We start from the raw sequence: 23,221 nt of genomic DNA on the forward strand, positions 1-23,221 counted from the left end.
GTGCTACGAATTTACATTTGCCAATATTATTATCTTAATAAACTAACTTCTATTGTATCGTTTGTGCACCATAATATACTGTCGCTGGCATCCTGGATAGAATCATGACCGATAACGACAGCGATGTTCAAAACAAGCCCGATTCACTTTCGTCTAGAATACGATCAAAACTTTTAGCACAGACTACAGAGGTACGAGACGAGACAGCACACCGATCCATGGGAATAAACTACATGTACTGCGAATGCCCTGCACTAGATCTGGAATACTGGAGGCGTAAGGCGTCGGCGCCAATTCAACACGGGCGATTTTTGCAAAATAATTTTCCATAATTATAAATGGAAAGTAATATTATTTTTTCACTATTTGACGTTATAACCAATGACAGAAAATGTCAACTTTCGATTACTAGTCATTCTGTTGAATCAGAATTAACCGTGACTGAATATTGTTCATATACAGTTAGTTGTCTCATACAAATTCTTTGTGTGAGAAACCCTGTGATTTTTTCTGTAATATTTAGTACAGAGCGTGTAGACACGGGAATGGTGAAGTTGTGGTGTTAATGATATCGACTCTTGTACACGTTAGGTATTCGCAACATTTTTTAAATTGTTGAATGTTAGTAAAAAGGATTAGTGATTAAAAATCTACTTTATATCGAATGGGAGTTATACTAAATAAGTGGTGACAAAGTTAGTAAGTCTATCGATTATTTTTATTTAAATTTCAATAGAATAGAACAAGTTAACAAATACATATTAGAAATTGGAATTAGAGATCAGTACTCTGTAAACCGATTCTACTTTAAGTCATATATATTATTCAAACGATTTTCACAGGTTAGGATAATACATGTTCGATACGCCCATATTTATTGATATCATGGGCATATCACGGTACCTACTCTTTGTAATAACTATAACGGTCTGTTAGATGACAATTTTATTGACAAAAATACATTGCATGGGATTTTTTAATAAGAATAGCAAACGGCCGGTATTAATATATTTTACTTATTAGGTGAACACCAGGTTGTATTATCAAAAGTATAAGTAAACGTCCACAGATGCTGAAACGCCAAGAAAATCATATTATGTGATATTTGAAAAGTTTTCAAAGTTTTTTCATTAAATTAGTAGAATTTAAAGCGTGATTTGTACCATTCATGCCTTTCTAGGACCTAATGCCTCTTATCCAGTAAATCCACAGCCTTATCTCACCCTACAACAGATATCCTACACAGCTTATAAATCAAGCTGGTAGGTGTCTGAAATAGCTCTCCTATTTCTGAGATATACGCGCAGACGACTACAAATTGCACGTCGGCTATCAGTGCTATACTATCGCTTAGTTATCGCACAATGACAGAACACGCCCTCGTTAAGTTGCGATTTTTGCGGAATTCTTGATAAAATTTTAGGGAGTACACCAAATTGATAACAAGGGCCATTGATATTAAGTATAACAACATAGATACTGGTCACGAGTGCCACTACACGACGCGACAATACTGCGACGCCGCGACCATAAGCAGCTGAGTACGTAGGAGATAATCAAATGTACCGGGTTCATTTGATTTCGTCTATGAACTGAACAAGCGGTGGTTTTTAGGCGCGACATTATTATGTTATCATGTTACGGGATACTTCGCTTGTTATTTCTGCTCTAAATTAATATTTATACAATTGACAAAAGTCAGTTTAATCCCTGATCGCTCGTATTCTAGTGTTGTCCTAACTGGTTGTTTCGGTAGCTGTTCTTCAGGCGGAAGCTTAGCTATGGTAGTGAAATTACAGGATATGGAGGCTTAGCGTATTAGTTCTCCAGAACGCATTAGATTTACCGTCACATACTATTCATGTATGTGCATATTTGGAGGCGACGGTTGCTACTTTTTATATAAAGAAATGGGATAACTTTGATCTCGTAAAAATTATGCAATATTGTCCACTTATATTGGCACCTAATTTCGGCGGAATTGAATAGCAATCATTCATATGTATGTAATTAATATAAAGTTGTATGTGTAAAAAACGAGTATAGCGATACATTATCATGAGACTAAATTACTTAATTATCATTTAAATTTTCAGTTACTTGGAACAAAAGTTAAACAACGCCAACGGCTATATACATTCACACGTCGTCCTTACAGACATATTCATGTAATAGAAATGTAACTGGTCATTGTCTACGCGTTGAAGATATATGAGAAAACCTGTTATAGGGGGACTATAATAACGTAACGGAACCAAAACAAATGATTGTTAAAATGTTTGTATGACTGTGAGTTTAAGTGCGTTAATTTCAGAAACGATGTAACCGATTTTGGTGTTGGTTTCACTAACATATTGTTGTAAGCTTTACTTAAGACTTAATGTTTGTTTTATACCAATGGGTTTACAAACAAAACAATTAATCGGTTACGAAGAGTCGCGGATCCAATTACAAATTCGGATTAAAAACAGATTATAACTTTTCTGTTGTATGTAATATGTATTGCATTATATTTCTTGTACCTATTACGTGAACATGTAACAATATCTATTCTAAAGATTTCCCAAATGTTTCCCTTTATTTCACGTGGTTTAAGTCGCTTTCTAAAGTACCTCACATCACAGCAGGTATTGTCGAGTAAAATGGACAGCGCGTATGAGAAGCAGGAGATGCACCCTTGACTGCGTTGAAGGCTGGCGATGAATGGAATGTAGTATGAAACATGCGATCTGTGACAATAAGCCCGCCGGCGCAGCTACGGCGCGAAACGGCCGCGTGCCGCGTTCCGCGCTCGCAGCCGCCGGCGCTCGGCCGACGCGCCGCCGATCGCACTGCCGAACTTGCCGCCCTTGGCACCCTAGCCGCCTCACGCCGCCCCACGCCGTCCCACACCGCCCCACGCGGCGCTCGCTGCCTCGCGCAAGATTTTCCGTTCCCGCCCGGTGAAATCCTATCGCCGCCGTCACTTTCACTAGGCTTTGAATTATATGAAAAACATTTCAATATTTCGGCGAATTCAATATTATTACCAAATTTGCTTCATTAGGGGATTTATTTTTTTATATAAAAGAAGTATCTATGCTGTACAATATATATTACTAATTTGTAGGTATATTGATTACTTTCCTCGAATATTCGTTCTATACATAAGTTAATCAGGATCGGTTGTTAGAATTGAGTCTACATTGGTACCACGTACGTAGTCGTGCCTATATCTAGTATGTAGGTGTATAGTAATCGCAATGTCTCTATAATGTTATGGCACAGCTATTATTAGTTCAGGGCAATTCCGGACGCGACTTCAGAGCCGAAATAAAAGTGTACGGAACAGAAATAAACAGCGCAGAGTAGGTGATTATACATACTCAGGTCGTAACGTCGAGAGATTTGGTTGTCTGCGTTTGACCGGCTCTTACGCTCTCTGCGCTTCACATTAACATTTTTATAGACGTAATTATGATTACGATCTAGAAAAGTTTAAATAGTTATTTAGGATTCCATTAGGTGTTTTAACGACACTTCTCTCTTCATAATCGTTGATACAAAACCCATAATAATCCCCTTATTATGGGTTTTGTATCAACGATTCCACACGGAAAACGATTTCCTGTAAGTTCGACAAATAACAATGATAAAGTGTCAAGTTCAGTTATGTAACAGAAGATTGTTTATTTATAATTATAAAAACAAACTCAGACGTAGACGCTGGCGGCTTCTAATTGTATACATTTGTGAAAGATCATGAATTATAAATTATCATCATCTGAAATTTTCATACGTGACAGGTCAAATATTTATTAATAAATCAATGAAACCAAATAGAAAACATCAGTAGGAAGTGCGGTCTGTTGACGCTAATTTAGCGCGTAATTTCCATTAATATAATTTAATTAAGAGTTTTATCATTAGTAATGTACGTGTAAATGGAGACCTACATATCGCCGTTAGGGTCATAGAGCAAACTGAACGTAATACACGTGACACAATTTATTGGTACATTTTTGTTTTTACGAAATCAGTAGTCGGTACATAAAGTTATTATTTAATCGACCCTTTATACTATCGTGGAACATTAGCACTTGGATATTTGAATTGATGCCTATCTAACTGGCTGTCACCCATAACATGTTACTCGTTTGCTTTTTAGATAAACGAAAGCCTATGTACATATATGTGTATAGCTAATAGTACCCATAATTTAATTATTTATCGTCGTGTGTTTTTATTAAGATCCAATATAGCGTTACGTCGAGAATAAGCAACAAACAAAACAGCCAGACACAATCTCTCATTTATATCATAAAATAATTTTTCATTTATCGAAATTATCGTTTGTGAGTTCGTTACGCCCACGCCATATAATACGAGTGGGTATTATAAATTGTATTTTAGTGATTGTTCAACAAGCTTGTAATAAATTCACATACACTTTACTAATGCAATGATATCACAGAAAGTCTTTCTTTAGTGTGACGTGAGTCTTACGTGAGTAAAAGAAAACACGAGAGTTTGTCATTGAATATTTTTACATTGACATTGGTCTGGTGTGTCTTGACGCGGAACTGTTGGCTGCGGATACGTCAGCCAGAATAGTGAGTAGAAGGTAGGTAGCCACACACACGCACGTTCGTGTCATCTAGAATGGTCCCGTTATCGCTTTATGAAGATTTTTTTTGTAGATGATTATGAGTAAGGGTACCCCCGCCTGCGCTAACAGTTTACGCAGACGGGACACCAGTGGCGCGTGATAAGATGACAAATTCACCAGAAATTTATCACCATGCTTTCGAGATGGAACCGCGCAAAGGTCAACCTTACATGGTACATTGTTACCTACAATGCGAATCAGTGGCAATTTCATATTTATAATCGTTTATCCATATATAAAATATGGCCATGCGAGTGAAAATCGTTAGTACAGACGGGGGCATCATTCCATTAGGGGCCATCCATAAATTACGTTATACTTTAAAGGGGAGAGTATCACCAGAACGTGACATTATGTAACAAGAGACAGGGGTGGTGACAAGCCTTGTGACGTCACATTTCCAAATTCCATAGCTGCCCATACGCAGTTGTAATTTGTTATCGTTGTACTGTAAATATTTGACTTAATGATGATTTAAGCTAAGCTGCGGATTAGTTATTACCCGCAGCTTCGCTCGCATAGAATCAAATTTTTTTTTTTAATAGAAATTACTATTCTAAATATTGTATTCATGTAGGTCTATTACAGACTTTTATGATATGTCAAATCTACCGTCAATATAAATAAAAAGAAAAATCAAATCAAGAATCCTATATTCATTCTAATACTTCCAAGAATATGTGTACACATTTCATGATGTTCAGTCGTTTCTGAATGAGAGCGTAACAAACGTAACTCTTTCACATTTATAATATTATTAAGGAATAAAGATTAAGGATTATTTAATAAATATCAGAATAGAAATTAATATAATTCCTTTCTTTTCATTTTTTTTTTCATATATCCATTAATTGAAAAATGTGGGAAGTCATATCAGAGTCACATCAAACCCCTTATTTTTAAAAAATGACAACCTGTGACAATTCTTTTGACATGTATGGATGGCCCTTTATAAATCCCAATAAACAAAATTTCTTAATGACGAATAAATAACTCAAAAGGTGTATTGTTTTGAGTGACTAGTAGGATCGGGACAAGTGTATGCAACGGGTGGGTGGGGTAGCCGGGTCGGGCAGACGCCGCGGCGGCACTCCGCCGGCGGGCTGCGGTCCGGCCCTGAGGTCAGGGTCACGGCGCCGGCGGCCGCACCACGGTCGCGGTCACATAATATATGTGATAACAATTACAGCCAGCAGCGACACATCGAATACATCTTATTATTAACATATTATAAAATAAAGTCTCTGTCGCTGTCTGTCCCATGTATGCTTAAATCTTTAAAACTACACAACAGAATTTGAAGCGTGTTTTTAGTAGATACAGTGATTCAAGATAAAGTCTTATATGTATAGTACATGTACACGCTTGCGAAGTCGCGACGAGTAGCTAGTTATTATAAATGCGAAAGTTTGTAGATAAGTATATGAATTTAAAATATTTGCATATATTACAAAAGACGATCTTGTAGCTAAGCTGTCTCTTCCAAATTACATTTATGTAGAAGGTAAAGAAAAAGAGTAAGTGCTGCAGGTAACAACACAAATATAGTATAAATGAAAATCTTATTAATATTATACACGCGAAAGTTTGTATGTATTAATGTTTTTTACTCTATCACGCAAAAACCACTGAACGGATTTTGATGAAACTTTACAGTAATATAACTTATGTATTAGAATAACATATATGCTATGTTTTATATTGAAATTTAACGTGGGAACACCGCGGGCACAGCTAGTATTCATATGGCGGCTTCGGTAGTTTAGCATACCGCCTTCCTTCATGCGAGTTCGATTCCTGCACAGTACAAATCTGTCTGGATGTTTTCTAACTAGATTATGTATGTATTTATAAAAAAATGTCTTTATATTAGTTGTCTAGTACCTTATAACACAAACTCGCGCTTTGTGAGTTGTCCGGAATCTTTCTAAACAGACTGTTTGCATATGATCTGAAGGATATAGGTGTTATACGACTTTATAGAGTATCAAGTTAAACTGCTGTTGTCATTTCGGGTATCGTATGTTTTGGTAGGTACTTACAAAGGATCAATGAACTGCCTTAGTAACGAAATAAATATCTATTTACACGCAGTGAGGAAATGTTGGTATGAAATAATTAAATGATGTCATTAAGATGAAATATATTTAACTATTATACTATAGTGTATACTGTAGCGGGTATGCAAATAATTTAGTAACATCTTACACAACAATTGTAAATTTGTAATCTATACATATAAATAAAATTGGAGTCTCTGTTTGTAATATTGATATGACAGTTTTTTACGGTAATGCGGTACATACACCGAAATATTTTTTTTGCATTTATTATCTATCTGTCTAATCTCTAATTGGCTGAACCGATTTTGAAGGGACTTTTATTGGCAGGTAGCTGATGTAATAAGAAGTAACTTAGGCGACATTTATTTTAGAAAGATAAAGTTAAATACCACGCGGAGGAAGTCGCGGAAACAGCTTGTTTAGATATATAAAAAGTTCAACCATATATGTTTTAGTATATAATTTAATTTGTCCATACATAACCCCGTGGTTGTGTGTAACCATAATAGGTATAGATAGGTATGCAAACGCGACTGTACATCCATTCTATTCTAACAAACACGTGGGACGTAATCTCGAACAATTATTACTCGTATACGCAAAGAATTTCTCGTTATTAATACTTTTTTAATGCTTTTACAAATATCGATTAGATATTAGAATAGAATTATAGATATTATTACAGAATTCAGTATAACAATTCAGGGGAGCGAATTAAGTCATACTTTACTTGCTTTAAATTCGAAAACAATATCTCTTAACAAAGTTGCCACATTTTTAAAATCATAGTATTTGCAAGACAAAATTCTGTACGGTACGGTAACTCCGTACGATTGGAGTCAATTACTGACATGTCTATTAAACTATATTAAAACTAAATTTCTTAAATAAGAACTGATATTAACTTCAAATTTTTTTTTAGTTATAGTGCATACGTTCTATTTTGAAACATATTTTTTAAATGTATGTATGTAATGCATATCCTTATCCATAGCTCACCCGACACAGTTGACTTTCATTAGGCCTACCTAACATATATATGTAACTATAATACTACTACCAAAACCATTTTAGAAGTTTCCAACCGGAAGCAAATTTATCACAATGACAAGTTCGTATTAATACGAACGCGTGTTTATTAATGATAAATCAAATGATTACATTAAATAAAACATCCATGTAGCGCCATCTATTATTTTAATAAACCAACTTAACAATTGCAGGTGGTGTGGGCCTATTCATAAAGTTTATTATTTTATCTCTTTTATAACATGTTTTAGCTTTTTTGCCTTATGTTTTGACCTATATTTGATAATATATCTGTTAAAATTTCATTCTAATTCTGCATAAACATGAAAGCTAAACCCTCAAATAGACAAACGAATCGTTTAAGCCTCGTCACAATTTTACGATTTATATTATATGTAGAGAAGATTACCTAGATACTGGTAATTTGACGTGTAAATTGATCGATGATATCGAATTATTCACAATATTATTGTTATCGAATTAACACTCAGTAGTAATTCAATTAAATTGTTATTTCAATTATCTAAAAACAATATATAAGTAAGATTACTTTAGGCTTAAACAATATTATTTGCTTACGAAAAAAGGAAAAAAATGCGAGTTTATTACCATGACATAGCCATAACGAAGTGCCGTAAATGACCAAATCATTACCGGACTATGGCGACCTGTGGCCGTTATTAATTAGAGCGAATCCGAGTGACACACGACCGTGCCGCTCGTTGAACGCTGGTCTCCGATCGGTCCCCCGTCCCCCCTCCGACTAATCCCGCAAAGTCCATCCGTCCAAGTTAAACGGGTATCAAAATTACAACGACCTGAGCCGAGGTTTAAACCCTATAGGCTGTGCCCTCAGACTATGATCGTATGAGGAAGTCGAGTAAGTCTTGCCGCGTATTAAGAGTGCCATGTGCACTCGCGCCCTATCGTTTCGTGAATATGTAAAAGTCAGCTGCGACCAACATCATTAGAATAGTAAAAAAAAACTGCTCGCCGCTCTCTGTCGCTGGTGGGTTTTCCTTCTTTTGAGCTACCGAAATTATAATCTTAATTACCACTTTTATTCAATTATGCTTTTTACAAACTCAAAACCGATACTAAAAGTAATGTTGACTCAAGTATTAATGTTATAGAGACTGCGTATTTTATGCATTTGTGTGTACGTGAATTAATTTCTGTATGCACTGCTTTTATTATACCTTTTGTTTTATCATAATAACAACTCAGGACTGTTAACGTAGCGCCATCTAGTGCCAAGCTAAACAGATATTTTGTTATAATCGTAGTTACTACAGAGCTGATCCTAAACATGTATAATAAATACTTATTTATTATACATTTTTAGTTAATACATTATACATAGAAAACACCCAGACCAATACCAATAATCGTAATCACCTTTTACTAAGGGGTGTGGTGTGGTTCCTTACTGAACGGTATAGAAGGGAAGATGGACGTCCGGAATTTACACCCACCATGCACAATGCAATAGCACTAAAAAGATATTCTGAAGAATAGAGCAGACGTAGTATTTTCAGATTAGTTCCATTCATCTGTTACTACGCGTGTTTATACTGCGTACTCTATGACTTGCACCCGCTCCAGCTACACTTCCTACACCAAATTCTGATGAGTAAAAGTGAAGTAGTATTTCCAAGTTCGATCGGGCCTATTCGTGTGCTACTCCTCTCCAGTTCATACTGGCTACTTTATAACTTACTCACTCTAGCTCCAGCGTTGACCCACCGACTTCTCCCGTCTGCCCCTTAGCTCCACCAAGCGGTGGAACTAAGGGGCAGAAACCGTCATCAAGTCATGTAAGTTGCTCACCAAAAATCAATGTACGCGGCCTCTTAGATAAGAGAGAGCACGTGGTCTCTTTTGACACGCTCCATTTATGTAGTAGCTAATTACGCACACCACATAGAAAATGTATCTCTACGACTCACACTTATTTAATGTATTACCATGCAGTCTATTATACTACATTATGTATGTACACATACATTATATTTTAAAAAGTGCGTCTTTATGGGGCGATATATATTATGGTACATTGTATAGTGTGTACACAATATTAGAGTTCAAAAAGAGCTTTTATGGGGCAGGCCAGAATTAAAATTTGGTTCGTCTTGAAATAGAATGCAATAGATTAGAATCTCAATTGGTTCAGATTTTATTCCTTTAACACAAAGGCCACTTTAGTCCAAAGACTAGACTAAAATATTTTTCCCATCATCGATTATGCTGATCTGTGTCAACCTGATTTTAAGAGAAATGTCTCCACGCAATAAAATTAATATGCAGGTATTCTTAGCCATAGCAAAAGCGCGATAGCAATGCTTTGAATCAAAAATTAACATCTCGGCTTACTTTATTATATCCTACTACTACATATTAATAAATATAAACGTATTTTTAAGTTACTCTGAAAATCCATTATATTTCTTGCATATTTTTTCAAATACTTATACTTCCTTGAATTGTTCATACGAATGAGGTAAAGAAATATTTTTATAACGAAATCGATTTGTCAGTGACGTGTAATTCGAAAACAAACTTGTTTAAACAAATCTCTCTAGTCTGAAACGTTGATATCAGTTGTGTTATCCTATGGAAATAGAATTCATCGAGTGTAGTTATGACAGATAGAATATGATCATAGATTTTGCAGAGAGGTCGGGGACATGCAACCTTAATGTAGGTCTAATAAAGTTGAACCGACTTGTCAATTATCAAAAATTAGGTAACAAGGATTGCTATACACTTTCTTCTCTAGTCTCTTTTCTTTCACCTTAAATAGTCAGTTGTCAGTGTCTTCATTAATGTGACTTGAACTTGCCTGTGACGTGTAAATACATATTATATTCTTTATTGAAAACCCAGGAAGCGAGACGACTATTTTCCATACAGATCTATGTATAGATAATAATATCAAATAGATCAACTGATAAAAATTGTCTGCTTTTTTCTAATCTAAAGACTAGCACCCGGAAAAATATAATAACACATAAGTGTGTGTTATTTATTTAGTGATATGTGATATAACACATTCGAGATTACTGCTGCCTAACGTACAGATAAGTTGATAAATTATAAAAACACTCTTATTAATTACACAAACATTATATGTAGGTCCTATCTGTTCGGGTAGCATTGGAATATATCTAGTGATATCTCGAAACATTCCAAACTATAGGCATAGGCTAGAGGTCCTACTAAATAAATCAATTTAATTATATATTTTAGTAATTTTGTAACAATGTGTTATATTGATATACTTATAGTATGTTTTGTAATTCAAGAGACATTACTTATTGCGACCAGAACGCCTTTAATGTATTTTCAACGTCTGATAAAAAAATATTAAGTTCATTACAACATGGGCATTATAATATGAAAAAAAATGTCCGAAATAAATTCAATCTTGCGACGTGTGATTGTCTAATAATATCAATTAAAATTCAACTGCCTACTCAGTATTACGTATTATCTACTAAATAGTAAATAAGTCGATGTTTTATCAACATTCTACGTCTCGTGAAGACGTGCTGTGGCATGAACACATGGTAAATAAGAACATTATGGACCACCCGTAATTCACAATTAAGAATGATTATTATCGTTAATAGCTAATTAATTTTTGTGTATTTGACATTACGTACATCTTAAGTATCATGTTAACAGGGCTGATTGGCGACATTTGTTGGACACTGTGACGATATAAACACACAATTTGTCTGTGGTAGGTACATAGATACTCCCCAAATTGTTATTGTGTACGTGCCGTTGTGTGTTCGCCATGTAAGATTTATTTACATTGATTCCAGTTCACTATTGACAACTTTCGCCTGTAGCGGAATATATGTATTTATAGATAAACCTCTTAAACATTATTTGAACATTCTAAATAAGAGTACTATAAATTTATTATTTGTTTTTCGTTTAATAATAAAAAAGGAATTTCAATTGTACTTAAAAAATCCTCATCGAAATAATTAAACTAAATCAAAGCTTATAGGTATTATGCTATTCAATTATAATATGATCCGTTATACATATAACATACCTACTCTTTACATGTTATAAAATGAATTCGTTTTCGTTGTCTGTTCGCTTAGCTCTTTTAAACTACGCAACGGATTTTAATGCAGGTTTTAGATAGATAGAGTGATCGAAGACGGAGGTTTATATGTATTATAATACACGTACCGAACACACACCCGTGCGAAGCCCTGGTAGGTAGCTAATCAGTTATAAAGTGAAGATACAAAGTCTCATTAAAAATATTTAGGCGCCCCGTCCTCGATATTTGATACAGGTGATGAGACGTCGAATCTTAACTCGAATCAGATAACGAGGACAGTGCTCTTAAATTCTGTACCTACAACTGATTATAATTCTAATAGGTATATATAAAACGATCCATGTAGAAATAATATCTAGAACACATTCCTCGTATATTTGTATCTACAGCGGAAGAACGCTGACAATCTCTAGCAAATTGGATGCAAGTCGGAATTTATGAAAACAAGCGTCTATCTTGCACAATATTCCAATTCACACAAGGATCGAAATTAAATTTGGGGTTGACTACCATACTGTACACAATAACGTTAATTGTCTTACAGAAGACCTTATTTTACCTTACCTTTAAATTAGATAAATCTTTATTTAAAATGTATTACTCACTTTTGTGTAAAGAACAAAGTAGTCTAATAAATAGAGTAATGCCACAAATTGTTCAAATACTACATAATCATAAGTGATTACGCGTAGGTATATTCCGAATGACTTTTTTGCCGTTCTCGGAAATTTATGGCGTATATTCTATACAAGGTAGAGGTAGTAAACGTAGTCAAACTACAATTACTGTTAATACCAAGTTAAATTTTCTCTGAAAGTACATTAATAAGCTCCACTTCTCCGGCGCCGGTGTATGTACGGATTTACACGTCCCTTTGCCAACAACACTTTGTAGGATATCTACGAACGAGCGATCAAGCATCAACATAATCTACATGCTTTTCCTTCCCTTTTTTGTATGTTTACATTTAGCCATAAAGATTTCTTTCTTTGTTAAATACTTTTGCATTTTTAACATACTTCACCAAGATATTGTTTTTACTGCATAATATTCTCTGTCTTTTATATATAGTAGCCGGATCCCTCTTGTAATTCTATTTCTATATCTTAGAACGTAACATATAATTAGGAATCTGATGACTCTTAACAAGTTCTTTGGATACCTAGTATAGACACCAGTTCTCCATAGTACTTTTGCATTAAATTTTGCCCAAATGGCTCTATTACACTATATATTCTGTTAATATTTTTGTGAAGAAAATAAATATATTATTATTAATATTTGATACATTTTCACAGCTTTAGCTAGTTTATTACGCTTTGTGGCGTATATCACACTTGCTCGCCGAAACTTATTATTACTATATTTTTAAATAACTTGGCATTGTACTACTTTAATTTAAAATTTAAAGTTCACAAAAATACATACATGTAGGTTTCTATGTTTCATGTAATTCCATATATGTCAATTTTCCTGTTCCATATAAGTTTATAATTGACATGAACATAATACAATACGTCATATGTAAAACAATTATTGTTTATTTGAGGTTTTAACTTTGTATTTCACATATAAACTTCCATATATAATGTTTATTCGGATCGGAGCAATGTGATCGTAATGTGCAAAGCTTCATGGCTTCTAAATTCAGTGGATAAATGTGCCACTATTAGTACTGACGATTTGTTATCCATTGGCAATATACGCGAGCGTGTCCAGAACACAATTAAATAATTAATAGCGAATTTAATCAGTGTGTAACACAAACATACCAGCCACAAGCAGTAACCATTCACGAGTATGACGGATGACCAAGCCATCATTGTACTCAATGATAATAACCTAAATATTGACCTGACCACCACGCCGCTACAAGTTTGAACTATATAGCGAGCATGACTGTTTCAATTTGCCCTACTGTCATACAATATTATGTTGTATAATTGGTGTTAACTTCATTACAATATCGCCAAACCAAACATGATGCAAAGCACACGTGGTACACATTGTGTTGCTGGCTTCCGTAGGCTACGGGAAACGTTTACCACCAGATGGGCGGTAGAAAAGAAAGAGGTTTTCGTAAGAACCTTTCAACTTCCGAAGCAGTTAAACCAATTTTTTGGAGCGGCCAAGAAATCTTAGTAAACAGGTAGGTTTAGGTTTCTAATAGAAGTAAATTCTCATATGCTATCATAATACTATTAATCAATCGTATTTTCTTTTAATATGTGTATGTGTGTATGTACTTTTTGGTAAATAACGAGATGATTGCGAAAAAGAAAGAATGGAAGAGAAAAATATATTACGTCGACTCTAAACTAATGGGATGAGGAAGAAGCAGATGGTGACTGTTTGTTTCTATACAATAAAGTATAAATAATATTAAAAATCTTATTCTAGTACTGTCCTTACTAGCAAAAACATTACGGCCACGTATGCTCGGAACGCTTGTAATGATACCGTATATAAAATCAAAGTTTAGTACAGGCGCAGTCCATTTGATGGAACCGCACTCGAATTCGGCGTAGCCACACGTAGCCGAACTGTGCTACGCACCAAAAGGAGGGGCCAAATTGCCGCGCGCCACAAGTTTTCGTTTCCTTTTCCCGAAAAGCTGCATCTACTTATGACCTGACTTTACTGCAGCTTTATCCATCACATTACATATGATCCCGTTACGTGCTGGATGCTATAGAGAAGAAAAAGAAAGTAGCAAAATCTATTATCAAACACATGCAACTGGCCCGGTAGGGTGTAGTGTTGCTCACTAGAGATACCACTTATAATGATTTTAACGAATGTAAAATATTCTGCTAGATTCTAGGAAGAAAAGCCGAATACTCACAGATACTTTTGTCCCAGTTTTGTCTAGTTACAAAACAATAGACATTATTGGTTATATCAAGTTGTATTCTGTCCATTTTTCTAATGATATACAGTGACTTGTAGATATGTCCACAATAGAGCATAACGAAAGTATATTCTTGTACATTTTTTTTCCTAATTATTTAGGTACTTTTGGTCGCAGCTGGCCAACAGCATCATATGGCTTACAGCGTCATCAAACAATAGGGGATAAATACTAATTGCACTTCAAACCTGCGGCAGGACTTACGGAGAAGCTGAAGGCTAATTCCTGCCTAGCAGATATGCTTTTAGTCTGAGAGCTAGGAGTTCAAATCTCAGCTCAAGCTTTTGAGTTGGCGGATGAATACTGTTACCACTTTGTTGTTTGTTATACTGATGTATTCATGTCACAATAGAATGAAATAGGTAGGCACTATATAACTGAAAGATAGTATAGTTTACATTAGGATTTTGTATTTATTAGGCCCTTTTTATGATTTAGTATTGATATTAAAACAGTAGCCGATAAGGCGGATTCACTGATAGAAGCTCAACATTCGTGGCAACTCTAGTGCCTACATATATGTCATATACATCATCTATCGACCTACATATACATGTATGTATATATATTTGTCATTATCATAGAGTAATGAGCACGGTCGTCTCGTGTTCGCACACCGTCGTCGGCGCCGGCGTCCGCGGTTGTTGATTAGGTATTGTTAATTTTAGCGTAATGACCTCATAGAATAATAATGTCGCTCAACGTGTGCAGTGTAATGACAACTGACAGCCGTCATGCTCGCGCGTCGTCAATGATGAGTTAATGCGTCGTTCGACTTGCTGCCAGCCGCGTGCAAGCAGCAGCACCACCGGCGGGTGGAGGTCTCGCGGACGTCGGAACGTTCATCACGCATGTAGCGCCACCGACGTCCCAGTATTAAGGTGTGGGCTCGAGCACTTATCTTATCCACCTGTTACATTGCGAATTGATAAATTTCGCGTAAATAACCCTATCGCCTGATGTACCTTGAATAAATGTTCCACTGCCGATAAGATACAAAAATTTGACGGGTCGAGACACTTCAGTATAATAATGGTATTATGTAACAGTACTATATACTATGAATACAATAGAACAGCCGTGCTGTCCTTCTTTATTGACTCCATAAAAACGAACCGCAGATGATAATTAAATATTTATTTATCACTTAATTTAATTGACAGTAACCTTGACTCATTTAAACAAAACAAAATATCTAGATGTGTGCGGAATAAATCATCGGTAAATAATAATCAGCGAGATAAAATTCAGTATCTAATCACACCACATATATGTATATTGACGCGAATGTACCTATACATAGTTAAGTTACACTATCATCTAAAATTCCACATATTTTAAAACTATTCATCTTGTTATATTTTTCTCTCGCATGCATTAGTCATACACTAATCGATTTTTATGTAAACCAGCTGCTGTTAGCTGCTCCGTTTGTTCGAAACAATTATTTCCTAGTGATTTATTTTCTTAGTTAATGCCTAAGTATTACTTGTATCCTTATAGATGTAATACGGGAACGATTTACGTTTTGTATTTGTATTGTAACCCCAATGGCTCATATCGTGCATTGAGAATCAGTCAGCCCGTTGTTAGGCTATTCAGAAAGTAGGCCAAGTGGTGCATGTCCTGTGCTTTAATACGTAGGTGCACTTCTGTTATAATTCGCCCGTCGTGACATTGTGGCATTGTCGTGACAGATAGAGAACATATCGGTGTATAGAATGAGACGAGACACCAGTCTCAACTTTGACAAATTATATATAGATGGAATTATCTCAAATAAAACGATCTACGAAATTAAATGATAAGTGGCGATTATAAGATCGCTTAATATATATTAATAATAATAAATCACCCTGGACAATTAACGCAGTGTCATTTAGTCCCACGGTAAGCTGAGCTTGTGTTATGGGTACTAGACAACTGCTATAAATACTTAGATATTTTTTTGTAAATATATACATAGAAAACACCCAGACCGATACAAAAAATCGTACTCATGAATACAAATTTTTGCACCGTCCGAGGTAACGAACCCGCGACCATCAGGAGTAAAGCGATGTGCCTAACCCCTGGACCACCGAGGCCGTCAATATAAATCCAACATATAGTGCAATTGAGAATATCTGTTATTTACAGTCATTTGATGTCGATTCTCTTACTGATAGTGCAGATATGTACCTACGAAATCAATTGTCATGAATATCACAAGTGTGGAATGCTGTACTCGTCAGTGTGCGGTTGATAGAGTCACGTACACCTCACAATATGTACAGCGCTTCATTACTCAATGGAACAATTAAAACCTAACAGTCTGCAAAACACATATAAAATATATTAATTCATAAAAATGAAATTCTGCTCTAATGAAACGTGTCATCAGTAAACTCGCCTGCATAAGGCATAAGAAAGAAATGTAGAGTACACAGTAATACAGCGCGCGTCGCTTCCTAGTCATTTCTTTCGCCGATATTACACGGCATATTCTTATACATTTTATATTAAGTAGTACGTTACGTACTTATTACATAATAATAATTTATCAGTGAGCTAGGTATATCGATTGATTGATTGATCGATTTCGAGGCCAAGCCTGAATATCGCCGTAAGTATGATAGCCCGTCACGTCCGCGTCTGGCTATGTTTTAACATATGCTGTCTTCTAAGTCATCATTGACAAACTGTCTATTTCACCGTCAGATGTATCAATAACATTAGTACTGTGTCCTGATGGTGCAAGTTAAGCATGTATCATGGCATTTCAACAGATATCTGAACTTTTTGGTCAAAAGGTGCACATGAAATTGTCGCTATGTCTTATTATGTACATAGTCATATATCGCGTGGTATTGCCTCGTTCCTTAACTTATAAAATAGCGCGGTGCGGCAGACGAGAATCTGCGTCTGCGCCTTATATTGCTTTAAGTAAAATGAAAATAATGGTTTTAGTTTTACTTTAATTATGACTAGGGGGCGCCTAAAGCTCGAAATTTGACCATCATTAATTTAAATTAAATGTTATTTAGATTCTATTGTCATAGACTTTATACTTCTATGCGTTCTTCATACTTCTCTGTCCCTGCAAATTTCGTAAAAACAACGTTTTTGCATCACTATAATGATAATAACGCAGGACAATTTACACAGCACTATATAGCTCCAAACTAAGCGGAACTTGTATTATGGGTAGACATACCCATACCAATATAAACAATCATACTCATAAATACAAATATTTGTATCGAGCGAGGAAGCGAACCCGTGACCATTGGAGGTAAGAAGGAAGGCTTACGCGCTACATCAATCGAGGCCTTTACTCAAGAACAAAGTGTACTGAGATACGAAGAAAAAAAAAGTGAGAAATAGTTAACTATGGGTATAACTTGTTAAACTTAAGAAGGCAATTTGACAATTAAAAAAATGGATGAAAATGTGGACAGAAAAAAAGTTTCCTCTTTTGATTAGTTTCTTGTAATAATAATATTTTAATTAATTTTAATAATATCTATTGTCAACAGCAATGACCTCAGTCCGTCCACGTTCTATCGCCCACATAATTTCTATATTTTTTAGTTTTAAGGTATAATTTTTCATCTACTAGGAAAAGAAATTTTGCTTACTCTATATGGCTAAACTAACGTAATCGATAGGATTTATATATTATTATTATTATTGTTCCCAAAATCTATTACGATTGATTAGCGGGGGTTTTTTTTATAGAACAATGTGTCAAAAATAATAACTGTAATTGTTCTTAGACAATATGTATTTATGTGCTGGTCACGTTGTCATGTGACACGTAGCAGTTTCTGTGTGTATAAAATTTCGTACCACATATACATATTTAACTTTAAATCGGATGATATTATTATATTTCTGATACAAGTGTAATGTATCAATAATAATCATCATAATCGGTTCGCTGTTGGTGAATAACATACAAAACAAAAAGTACTGTCGCATATAGAGATCTGGAAATTGCTCGTAAACTAAAAACGTGATAAAATTACAGATTATTGAAATAATTGTATAATATTTGTTTTAAATAAATTCAAAAATAAACGTAAAGAAGACGTTCTCGCAAAAATTACAAGAGTGGCAAGTGCCAGAAAATCCTACGTAGGTTTATTTATTTTAATTGTATTGTTTATAATTTTGTGAACTACAACAATTAGGAACATGTATTTATTAATGATAAAATTACGCGCAGCCCAAATTACAGAGCTCGAAACTTTATTCAATTAAAACTTTGTGAAATTAATACAAATACGAATTTGTTAATAATTTAAACTTCAAATTTTGAAAAATGATTTCGCTTGTGCAATACATCGCTAGAAATTATTTCACGATGAGTAGCGTGGCAAGAGAAGATAGTGCGAGCGAATGCCCAGGACTATCCTGGGCAATCAGTCGCCCCATATTCTCCTCCAAGGGGTACGCGCCTATGGTCATATTAATCAACTGCAAGTATCTCTTCTTATTTTAGACAAACTACTCTCGGCCTACAATCGACGCAAGCGCCGCACTGCGTCGCGCCTTACATCGCAGGCGGAGCAAAAGGACCCCCTGCTTGATGTGGCTGAATTGTGTACGGACTTTTTGGGCGGCCGTGTAGCTTCCTTACAGCTTAAGTTATTTTTGTAAGTCGGCGCTCGGTGAAACTTAATTATTATAATTGTTACATCAACAGGGAGACTTATAAGTGTAATATACGAAATATTACACCCTAAACAGAAAACATTATTAAGTATTACGAGAGAACTATATTACATACTAAATATATATATGAACAGAGAAACAATAAATAAATGGTAACTACCACTTTGTGAGGTGGTGGTGAAGATGGTACGACTCGGGATGGAAGAGTGGTGTAGTTAGTTGGACTGACCTGCGGGGCGAACCCTAGGAACGAAAGCTTCCTCTTGCCACTGCTCATATTGCGCGTCGGCTGCGTACGCGCCTCTCTAGCCGAATGCTGAGTGCCGCACTCGCGAGTCACGTACCGAATTCAAGCGCCGCGACGGGCGGTGCGTGCGTCATCCGCAAACACAACCGACTAGTGGCAGTGCTCACTGCCGAGTGCTGACCGCGCTGATGACTGGCTGCCCGCTGGCTGCCGGCTGCCCACTGTCGGCTGACGGTCGGCTGCTGTGACGCTGCCGCAGACCCGGCCGCAGCCCTCCATATAACACATTATATGAAACAGACCCATCACACGACTCCACTTTATGCTCCTCCGTTGACCGCATTAGAAATGTTCCGATACTTCTCCAGCACTCAAATTACTTTTCAATACTTACATAAATAATTCCTCCTATAGTTGTTAAATTTAAATTATTTGCACATTATCCTTGAGTCTCTTATCCCGGGTTCCTCTGAACATGAGCGTCGTAGCTTTAGTCACAGCATAATGCTGAGATTCGTCTCTTAAGCACACATTAATTCACAATCAAACAATGACGCGTGACGATGCCCCACAATGGTGGATAAGCTATGCATTTTACTTTTTTTTCAACATTATTATTCTTTTTCTATGCTATAATTTCCTTTCATATATATAAATTTACTTGCTGCACAAGAATGTCAGCAGCGTCATTCTTGTGTTGTGATGTGTAATGTAAAAAATAATATTCTAGTCTATTCTATTCACAGTATCGTCAGTTACTGAAATCGATGACATATTTTTTTTAAGACTACAAATACGTGATGTTTGGTCGTCGGTGGGGTACTAGATATACTGGTACGAAAATATATTTAGTACGAGATTTTGACCTACGGAAATGCAACATTTAGAGGCTAACACTTTGAGTGACTGTTATGTTACGTGACCAGTTATCCCGTTTTAACTGTCGCTTTTTATAATTACAAGTCCCGGTGTCCCCGAAATGAACTTTAGGACTCAAAATTATCCCGTTTTTGAAGACCACGCGAAAATTTAGGTAGTAGGATCGGATCATTGTAACGTTGATAATAAAAAATGTGCCCAGATCATTCTTACTGAAAATCTTCACCATATATATGTATTATAGAACGTTTCATTCCTTCGATACTTGCGGTTGAATCGGGTATGTTTTATAATTCGTAACTATTAAGCTAACTTTGTCTAAATAAATTAAAAAAACCGTTTTTATTGATTATTTATTAATTGACAAACATAAACCAATGTCCCATTTTGAGTCATTGAATAAATGCCCACGTTACTGGACACAAAAAATGTGCAAAACACCTCTTTTAACAACTGCTAATATTTGTAACAATAACACGTAACTACTGAAATTATATAACCATTTTTTTTATATATCAGATATATAAAAACTCGATACATATATATTATAAATGTCAACTTTAGTTTCATGTAAATTATGGTTCTGTTATAAAAAGACAATGTGTTCAACATTATGTCTTTTTATAACAGAACCATACAGAATAAATAAACTTACTGAGGTTGGCATAAACCGATTCCTTGTCCCTGCTCCATTCCTTAAAGGGGTATGGAATGATAGAAACGCTGTGTTAATGATCGTACAGATTTGTCTTCGTTAGTTTAATTTTAGCGAAGCCTTTGCTGTACCGTAATGTATGTACACTGTACTATATTTAGATATTGGCTTTTTATACACTTTATCACACCAAGATCATATTAATTTAAAATATTTGCATATGTTAGAAAGACGGTCTTGTCGCTAAGCTTTCTCTTCCAAATTACCTTTAGACGGTAAAGATATAAGAAAAACAGCAGGTGCTGCAGGTAACAACACAAATATAGTAGGTATAAATGAAAATCTTATTAATATTATACACGCGAATGGTTGTGAGTATGGATGTTTGTTACTCTTTCAAAAACTACTTGATTTTGATGAAACTTTACAGTAGTAAGTAGTAGCTTACATATCAGAATGACACATAGACTATAAATTTCACGAGGGTGAAGCCACGTGCATAGCTAGTAATTTATAATATACTATAGAACCATACAGAGGTTGAGAATGTTGAGGTGGATGTGTGGTGTGACAAGAATGGATAAGATAAAGAATGAATACATTAGAGGAAGTATGAAAGTGGCACCGGTGTTAGAGAGGTTGAAGAGTAATCGTCTATTATGGTATGGACATGTAATGCGTAGGAACGAGGATAATATTTTAAAAAAGATGTTACATATGAATGTGGATGGTTATAAGGGCAGAGGAAGGCCGAAAAAGAGATGGATGGACTGTGTGAAAGATGATATGGTAAGAAAAGAAGTAAATAACGCGATGACTGCGAACAGGGATGAATGGAAGCGAAAAACATATTACGCCGACCCCAAATAAATGGCATAAGGAAGAAGCAGATGATGATATAGAACCATACAAATTATAACAACTAAATATAATACTCTATTGACTTACTTCCGTGTATACTTGTTACACCAAAAAATGGATAGAATTTTAATAATAATAATAGTTTGGTGATTTTATCTCAAGAAGGTAAATACTGTCATGCCATCAAAAAGTGAACACAAAAAAGTATATAGAAAAATAATAATATATTAAAAGGCATACACTATGTATATGTACGTACGTATATGATACAACACACATTGCACTTACTTAGTTCAGATCCGTAGGTGCAGAATACACTACCTCAGTAGTGGATTATAATGGATTGGTGCTCCCGCCTACACTAACGACTTATGCTAGCGCCGCACAGGTGGGGAATAAGATGTGCATGAAATCAGGTCAGATAGCCGATCGTGACAAATTCATAAGAAATTTATAATGATGGTTTGCAGAGGAATCGCATGGAGGTCAATTTGACATTGTTAACAATGGTTTCATTAAACCACATTACTAACAATTCTGTTCCCCACTACTAACGTATATAGGCGATGCAGGAACTGTAAGGGAATAGTAATAATAATTTACTCATCGCCATCTAAGCAGCTAAATTGAGCTTGTGTTTTAGATAACTTGTACAAATAAATATTTTGTTTTCTTAAATACATACATAATATATTATATAAAAGTAAGATTTAAAAAATATATACACAGTAAACCCCAATATAAACATATCATACTTGTGAAGCTTGTTTGCTACAATTTGTGAATTGCTTGAACACTACAATGGTGGCACCATTGTAGTGTTAAAAAAATGTTATGTTTCGTATCGTAGTAAAGCAGTTTGCTAAACCGTTAGACCACCGGGGCTGAAGTACAAAGTCTAATACTTAATAATACACTTAATCATGGAAATATTGAAGGAAAGAAAGTGAAAGTGGAGTCCTAAAGTATGGACTTATAAATGAAATTCTGTATGGACTGTAAACCTTATATAGTTGAGTAAGTACTACAGAGAAGCAAAATTAAAATATAAGAGTTTATCGCGCGAGTTGTACTCGGTGGCGAGATCAAAAGTGTCGGGCGGCCGGTGCGGTGTTATTCGCACCCCCCTCGAGTTCGAGCGTTGCTCGCGGACTCCAGTCGCGCGAGCCGACGATGTTCAAA

The 23,221-nt window shown here is 35.4% G+C and overlaps 1 protein-coding gene across 1 annotated transcript in view; it reads right to left on the reverse strand.

Annotated features, from left to right (window-relative positions):
* Positions 1-19,768, reverse strand: part of LOC131849167 (anion exchange protein 3) — a 61,184-nt gene extending 41,416 nt beyond the window's left edge. Inside the window, exon 1 of the mRNA XM_059199168.1 lies at positions 19,627-19,768. Coding sequence (XP_059055151.1) covers positions 19,627-19,674 — 48 coding nt within the window. The 5' untranslated portion in view covers positions 19,675-19,768. The remainder of the gene's footprint in view (positions 1-19,626) is intronic.
* Between the last annotated feature and the right edge of the window lie 3,453 nt (positions 19,769-23,221).

The sequence above is a fragment of the Achroia grisella genome, unplaced genomic scaffold, assembly GCF_030625045.1.
Source record: "Achroia grisella isolate CSIRO2021 unplaced genomic scaffold, CSIRO_AGI_Agris_v1 utg640, whole genome shotgun sequence".
Taxonomy (NCBI): domain Eukaryota; kingdom Metazoa; phylum Arthropoda; class Insecta; order Lepidoptera; family Pyralidae; genus Achroia; species Achroia grisella.